The sequence below is a fragment of the Mycteria americana genome, chromosome 5 (genome assembly GCF_035582795.1).
Source record: "Mycteria americana isolate JAX WOST 10 ecotype Jacksonville Zoo and Gardens chromosome 5, USCA_MyAme_1.0, whole genome shotgun sequence".
Lineage (NCBI taxonomy): Eukaryota > Metazoa > Chordata > Aves > Ciconiiformes > Ciconiidae > Mycteria > Mycteria americana.
In genome coordinates, this window is record NC_134369.1 from 35,661,075 (window position 1) to 35,669,442 (window position 8,368).

At 41.1% G+C, this 8,368-nt stretch overlaps 1 protein-coding gene across 1 annotated transcript; it reads left to right on the forward strand.

The window, feature by feature from the left end:
• The first annotated feature begins 163 nt into the window (after positions 1-163).
• Positions 164-8,086, forward strand: ERH (ERH mRNA splicing and mitosis factor). Its single transcript, XM_075502926.1, has 4 exons — positions 164-321; positions 3,919-4,006; positions 5,197-5,317; positions 7,587-8,086. Exons 1-4 carry the CDS (start codon positions 319-321, stop codon positions 7,687-7,689), a joined length of 315 nt encoding a protein of 104 aa, XP_075359041.1. The 5' UTR covers positions 164-318; the 3' UTR covers positions 7,690-8,086.
• The last annotated feature ends 282 nt before the right edge of the window (positions 8,087-8,368 follow it).

Below are 8,368 nucleotides of genomic sequence, written 5' to 3' on the forward strand. Positions count from 1 at the left end.
CCCAGCGCCCCGCGCGGGCCGCGGCGGGAAGGAGCGGCTCCCTCATCAAAGATGGCCGCGCGGCGGCTCAGCTCCCCCCGCGCGCCCCGCCCCCTCCAGCCTGGCGCCGTCGGCCGCTCCCGGCATCCTCAGCGCCCCGCCGTGTGGCGCCGCGCGCTCCGGCGCCGGCCTGGGCCTGCGTGCGCGTGCGCGAGCGGCACTCTGGCGCCGCGAGCTCTATGGTCGGCCGTTAGCGCAGCGTTTCCGGCGGGCGCGGGGGGTTGTGGGGGATCGTCGCGCGCCTCTTATCCGCGGCGGTGCTGAGGAGCGGGAGCCGTGATGGTGAGCGGGCGGGCGGTGGGCCAGGCCCAGCGGCTCTTCGCAGCCCGCGCCTGCCTGGGGGGGCCGGCGCGGCTCGGGGGAGTGGTGCGGGCTGCTTTCCCTTCCCCCCAGGGCAGGGGGCGGTCGCCGGCGCCGCGGGCGGGAAGGCGCGGCGGGTAGTGGGGAAGGCCGCGGCCGCCGCTCCGGGCCCGGGTGGGCGGCAGCACGTGCTGGTGGGGCAGCGGCCTCGCGAAGCGCGGCCCCGCCGCCGTCGGAGCTCCCCCGGCACAAAGGCTGGTTGCCCTCGGCGAGGGAGAGAGGGAGGAGGCTTCCGGCCCTGGCGTGGAGCGGGCTTGCCCGGGAGCTTCAGCCCCTTTTCAGGGTGCTTCTGGAAGTGCAGCTCTTCCTCGTGAGCGCTAGCTTCGCGGATCCGTCGAGTGTGCCTACCTTAAATGGCTAGTTTGCGTTAATTGAAGCTGTTTCTGCCCGTGCTGCTTTCCCTGCCGCTCCCCAATACTTGGAGGAGGGAAAGACGGTAGTTTGCACGGGTGGGCTGTTTGAATGGCACGCTGAAGCACAAAGGCCTCCCAGTCACAATACTTTGTTGTATTCATCTAATAAATTTGAATATGCTGAAGCAAGTTGTTGCCCTGCGGTGGAAGGAAGCCTGCTTCTGGGTTTGCAGCAAAGTTCTACATCTGTCTGGCACTTGCTTAAAAGCAGTTAGCCTCTGCTAAGATGAGCAGCTACAAGCCCTGTCCCTCTTGTCTAAAGTGAAAGAAGACACTTAAACCACTCTTTCTGCCTAGCAGGAATAACTGAAAGGCATTTAAGTACCTTATTAATAAGTACCTTATTAATTACCTGTATTTGCATCACTGCACATCTTATTCTTACAATTCTTACTTTTTTCTCTTCCTTTTTAATTATTTTTTACTTTATTGTTGAATGGACTACAATTGGTAGAAGCCTTTTTGGGCAGATGCTACCTAGCTCCTAAGTTCCGCTGGTTTGGCTGTCAGCGCTGCCTTAACCATTTTTACAGGGTTGTGTTTTCAATAATTGGAGTACTTTCTAAAGTGCTCTCTAGAAGTTCATAATTGGTGTAGTATAAACCGTGTGGTGTCGTGTTCAGTGTCCTGCTTAACAGCAGCCAGTACAACTGTGCTTTAAAAGAAAATGCAAGAAAACCCAATGTATGCGTCTAAATTATAAGAGTCCGTTTTGGGCTTTTCCAGACAACCTGGTCCTAATGCATGAAGGTTTATGGATCTTCCCTTGTTTTGGTTTTCTTTTTCCTAACAATAAGATTTATACCTATAGGAAAACATTAATCACAATGATTTTTGCCCTGTCACCTAGGCATATATTCAGTAGGGCAGGTAATAGTTGGAGGAAACTTTTCTCAGGCTTCTGAACTTGTCACTTTTTTGCACTTCTGTGGTAGGAGAGAGGGAGCAATTTTATCGAATCAAGCTCTTTTTTTTTCCCTTAAGGTAAAATAATGGGAAGTTCCCAAGGAAATGCTTGAGTTGTAATGCATTAGTTCTACAATACAGATGGTCCCAATGGCATTAATTTTAATAAATTCCAGGCCAGTATCTGATATGGATATTGTAAAGTGTCTGAAGTGATAAACGGTTTAAAGTTAGAAGCCCAAATAATTTCTACATTAAAGTTATAAAAGAACTGGCTTACATGCCTGGCTCACTGATATTTTTTTCTATAATCTGATCGTTGGGATAATTTCAGAATATATATGATTCCCCAGCAAGATTCTGAGAGACCAGATACAGAATTCACTCAATTATAATACAGTTCTGTAACTCTTAGTCAGTTCCATTTTATCTATGCTCTCTTAGGTTTTGTCAAAGAAACCCGACTTTTTTTAAATACCGAGTTTAGTTGAAAGAGATAAAGATGTGTATGTAATCAGACACCACAAATGTAGTTTGCAAGACACTCTGATGCTAAAATAACACAGGTTTTTTTAGAACACACTGACTGAACTGTCTGATGCACCTCATCCATTGTTGTTAATGAGGGATCCTTAGTCAAATGCTCCCAGGAAATCAGAGTTGCAAGTCCTGGAACCAAGCCTTGTCATCAGTGACCAGCAAATAAAAATGGTAGGGCTGGAAAAAGTACTTTATAATAAAGTTTGGCAGAGTCTATTTGGACTCCCTTGTAAGACATGCCTGTTCAAGCACAATGCACTTAGGAACAGCCAGATACCAGCCCCCCTTGGGGAATTCCTTTCAAATCTAGTATCCCCTGGCATACATGAAAGTGGACTTAAATGGTCTGGTCTCCTTTGTATGAGTTTTGTTACAGTGTGTAGCTCTGAATTCCCCTCTTTTTCCATTTCTGATTGGGAAAAGTCTTGCTGCTTCTGTTTCTCTGTGTAACTTTTTTCTGGGCTTCTCCGGATCTCCTTCTACCATGTTATTTGAAACAGAATTTAAAGAACTGAAAACTGTATTCCAGGCATGGGAACACTATCAGTCATGGTATAAAAATTTGTACTGTTTTCTTACATGTTCCTTGTAAATCCTAGTATTTGCCATTTTTCTTTTCTGTCACTACATTGGAACACTGAACTGGTATCTGCACAAAGTGTGGGTCAGAATTTTTCTATCAGCAGCTGCTTAATTTAAGCCCAATAATATGCTTTGGTATCTGTTTCTGGTGTGTCTTACTCTGCAGTGGCCTCCATGAATATTACATGTTGTGTGCTCACCTCATATATTAGCATTGAAAATGTTGGATCCAATTAGCAGCACTGGAAATGGTGTTTTGAAGTGTGCTTGCAAACTTTCTGTGCTGTGTAACCTGTTAATTAGATCACAGATTGTGTACACTTCAAAAATCTTGCTTGTTGTTTGCTCAAATTACTTGCTGTAGCCAAGTGAATAATATTTCGGAAATAATGCAAACCACAGACTGTACAATCATCTAAGTCTTTCCTGCAGAAGAACAAGCTTACAGACTCTGACATTTGGAACAGTTATCTGTGCCATAATTAGTGTTTCAGTAGACTCACTGAAGTATGAAAAATCAGTGCATCTGTTTTGCAGGAAATAATCTTGAATACTAAGTGAGGATTTGTTGTATAATTTGTGTTCCCTTGAAGTTGAATGAATTAACTCAAAATAGCTACTTGTGTTAAAATCTTTAAGGTGAGACTGACAGTGAAGTTAAGTTGGACTCCCTCCTTGCTCTTTAATTGGAGTATTTAAAGTCATACTAACAGCTTGCGTTTGGAATAAAATAAGTAAATGCACTAAAGGCATAGCTTTTATACATTGACTTTATTGCTTTGCTTTTGTGTTTAAATAGAAACTACTATTTCCATGGTATTTTTTCAACATAATAGCTGCTTTACTGGTGATTTTAAAGTTACATAAGGATTGATAGGACTGATTGGAAACAAAAATTATTAACACGGCTTATACGAACAGTAAATGCTATGTGGAAAATGCCTGTGTCCTTGATTGCTAGTTCAGTGTTTTAATATTATGCTTCTTTTTAGTGCTTTGTTCAGATAAATAACATAATTCAAACAAAAAATCATTCAAATTTTGCAAGTAACCTGTTTTCTTGGTGTTTGTTTTTCAGTCTCACACAATTCTACTTGTCCAGCCTACCAAGAGGCCAGAAGGCAGAACATATGCTGATTATGAATCGGTGAATGAGTGCATGGAAGGTGGGTGCAGACATGGTAGTCAAAAACTGTTGTTAAAACCCCATTTTGACATATTCCCAAACTTACCCAGTAAGAATATAGGTTTCATGCTTTCCCAAGGTAATTCACAAAAAAAAAAAGCAAAAATCTCATGCTTTTAGTTTACTAAAGTTTTAGCAAACTGAAAAATAGTTATTATTTGTTTCTAAAACTTCCTTTTTATATTAAATGTCTCTTTTTTTATTTAACTAGATTGAACCACATTCAGTTTGTGAGAGCAGGCAATATTCTCAGTGGGGCCATGCAGCAGACTTGTCTGAATGCATTTCATTGGAGGATCAGAGCCTAACTCTCTCACTAATTTTTCTGCTTGCCATGTAAAAGGAAAGATTGCTACTGAAAATAATATATAAAATAAAAGTATGTGTGCAATTGATACATAATTTGCAGCCTCGTGGCATGTGTGCCAGAGAAAAAGTCCTGCATGACTTTGAGACACACATAGTGAGCTTGGACAGAAGACTGAAATACTACAGCTGTATGATTTAAATGTGGAAGTTCACTTAGCATTAAAAATTCTAATTCCAGGAAGTTTTGTGAGGAAAACAAAAGCATAATAAAGACCATGTAAAGACTCTGTGCTCACTTTAATATTATATTCTTCTCAAATGTATCTGAATTATTTATGGACTAGCTTAAATAATACTGATTTAAATTCATACACAGGCTTGTGCTGTCACTCTTACCTCAGTAGCCCTGTTCGACTCTCTCATCAAGAATGACGTCTCTCCTGAGATTTGAGTAGTTTTATTTGACATTAGTTCTTCTCTTTCTCAGGTACTTGTACCATAGGAACATATGTTGCAATTGCTGTCTTAAAATCATTAGAAGGAATTTCAGCTTTCCATTGGAGTTTACTGCATTGGAGTTTACTGCAAGTTCTGTCTTTGACAGAACTAAAACTTTTTCCTCTAGATGCTTCTGTCCATGCATCTCACCTGATTTTATAGTATTAGTATTATGTTTCAATGCAAATAGCTAGAACAAAAGCATTTCAGCTCTGCAAAGTCTGAGTAAGAAGTTTATGTCTCTGTTTTCATGGTAGTCACCTCTAAACTTTCCTGATGTCTGTGGTTCAATAGCTGAAGAATTTTCAGCAAATACAGTTGTTGGTTTTTTAATATTTCATTGTTAATCTTTTTTCTCTGTAGGAGTCTGTAAAATGTATGAAGAGCATCTGAAGAGAATGAATCCCAACAGTCCATCCATTACATATGATATCAGCCAATTGTTTGACTTCATTGATGACTTGGCAGACCTCAGCTGTCTTGTGTAAGTTCAGTTGTACAAGTCCATTTCAGTGACACAGAGAAGTCAGAAGTCTTCCATGTAAACTCTTACATGTTTTATGTTAAATCTGGTAAAATTCTGGGGTTTTTTTGCAATAACTGTGTTAGTAAGGCAGCAGTATTGCAGCTGGCATGCCATGTTGCCCACTCCACTTAACTGCATTGGAATAAAATATCTCTAAAGAAAGCATAGAAACTGATGGTTCCACTTGGATTTTAGTCACATTGAAGCTCCCAGCATTTCAAATACTGAAGTCCAACAGTTTAATACAGCTACATATTTTATTAATGCTAGAATCTATTTAAATTGGGGCCGTATCTGCCTTTGTGCAGTTGGTCCTATTCTTAAGGAGGCAGAATGATTACAGAATTTTATTCAGCTGAGGGCTGTACTAGTGGTACGGTAGAAGCGTATAGAAGCACATTGCAGCCAATTGTTTATTTTTATCAAGATACAGCAAGATGGAAGTTTCTGTAAATCCTAATGAAGTGACTGAGGAACAGATCAGTCCTCCAGAGAGCCCTAGCTAATTGTTTGAGTGTTCTTGTGAATACATTATCTCCAGTTCTCATATGTGTCTTAAAGTTGTGGGCAAGCAAAGGTTGGTCTTCTGTACTTTCCCTTCTGACTGTACTGTGAAATCAAATGTTAAATTTCACTATTCAGAATGTAACTTAACATTGTAACTAAATCACTTAGTCCAGATCATGAGTACGTTCCATGCCATAAATTTTAAGGTAATGGTTTGATATGACAGCGGTATCAACTTTGCAGAAATTCTGTAGGAATAAGGATACAAATCTCATATTCAAATAACAAAAGACATAGTATTTGGCTTTCTAAGCTCAAAATTCCAGAAACTCTTTTTAAGACGGTGAGTATCTGGTGTGAACATTCCTGCAGCTGTACTGCTAGTACAGGCTTGTGCCTTTCTTAGTTAGGCTTGTAAACAGCGTTGTGCCAAATTCTACTTCAGCTTATAGTTTTCCACCAGATGGCACACGTAGCACGTAGTGTACCAGACATGTCTTGTGTTCATAGAGATTCCTAAAGTACTTGCTGTCTGGTCTCAAATTGTAGCATTATGAATGGATTGGGGTGGGGGTGGAAATCAGTTAACTTTTCCCAAAACTAACATTTCTTATATTGCACCGGAACTACTACTATATCAGTATATACTGAAGCTTTCTATGGCCTTGAACCAGTCACGCTGGGTTTGAAATAACAAGGCTTTCTTAAAAACCGTATGCTTAGGGTTTTTTCCTTAGGTAAGAACTGCAAATTGTTCTGGATTGAGTTAACTCTGGATTTTTACTTAGCTTCTTACCAATGACCATCTCACCTTTCTTATCCGATTAGAAATACATGTACCAAGATTTAAAGACTGACTGGGACTTGAGTAGTTCTTGAAGCATTCACTGAAAGTACCATCTTCATCAAAAAACCATTCAACTTTAATGACTAAGGGGGAAAGGAGGGCATGAATGTACACAGATAACTTCATGCAATTTGCTTTCATTTTTCAGTCTAATTCTCCTTCAATTCAACACTGTCTTGAGTAACTGAGTTCTCTGGCCCTGGCAAAAAATCTTGCTAGTGGACTACTTTTATCAACTATCCCTGAGTAGCAGAGAAAATGAGCCTGTGGGTTCTTGTTTTCAGTTTGCTTTTTATGAAGTGTCCTTGTTTGTTAGATGTAAGCTTGCCATCACTGCCAACTGTCAAGAATCCTTTGTCAGCCATCTATGAGTCTACCTTTGCTCCTGGAAAGTTGTGCTTTTATTCATTTTCTAAGAATTCCAAACAGAAGTGGAACACTTGAAAACTCACATGAACACTTGCTTGAAGTAGTGTTGAAGAAGCATTTGGGTCATCAAGACAAATTAGATTGTTTTCTGGTGGAACTATTATTCATTCTGAGCTCCAGAATATTAAGGTGCTCCATTTGTTGTCTCCCATAAGTAATTATATTCATGAATTAAAGTGTGAACACACTGTGATCCAGTCACTCAGTAGTCCTTGGAGCATCTGGTTTTATTTCAGGTTCTTGTTGATCTGCTGAGTAACTGGTTTTTAGGGAACAGGCTAAATCTCTGATAAGTGGCAATTCTCATCTACTCTGATATTACTTGTGTTCTGTACACAACTTTCTGCCTCATACACTTGAGGACGCTTAATTGTTTGTGAAGTTCTTCTGGTAGATGTACTACAGGACAGACTGATAGTACATTAATTCTTTTTTTCTCTCTAGTTACCGTGCTGATACTCAGACATACCAACCGTACAATAAAGACTGGATAAAGGAGAAGATCTACGTCCTCCTCCGCAGGCAGGCCCAGCAAGCAAGCAAATAATGGGGGCACCATCATTACCTGGGTTTGGGGGAGGGCTTGGACAACAGGTGTGTACAGAGTGTAGTAGTGAACGTTTTGTATTATAGTCATCCTGTTGTCATCTTGTTAAACTCTTTAGCCAGGACTGAATGTATTGTTAGAGATGCAAGGGTTTTGTTGGATTTGACTTTTTTTTCAGTGTAAATGGAGAAGAAAGTGCAACATCTTCAGCAGAGTTTTAATTTGTTTTTCCCTCTGGTTAGCTAATGGTCCTACCTTATTTGAACCCCTGGGGCTGTTCACATTGTACTTCGCCACATTCACTGTATGTGCCCTTCTGTGGGGTTTCCAACATTTAGTTATGTCCTTGAGACAGTCTTAATGGGGAATAAAAAAATTACCCTTTAGTTAAACTTGAGTGCTGAATTTTGTGTTTTCTGCCAAACAACAAATTAAATCTTTCTTGCCTGTTTGCCAGAGAACAGGGCTTGAAAGGTTACGTGGACTTAACCAACAAGTTGTTTGCTGTATAGCAGAACGGCTCGAATTCTGGCCTACTGAGTTAACTTCTCTGGCCTAGTCTTGGCTACTGTCTTTCCTGGGGACCTTTGGGAAACACTGCAACCCTCTTGCACTCTAAACTTGATCTTCCTACAAGGCATTTATATTCAGGTAAGTGTGTCTGCTCTGGGTTAGGTGG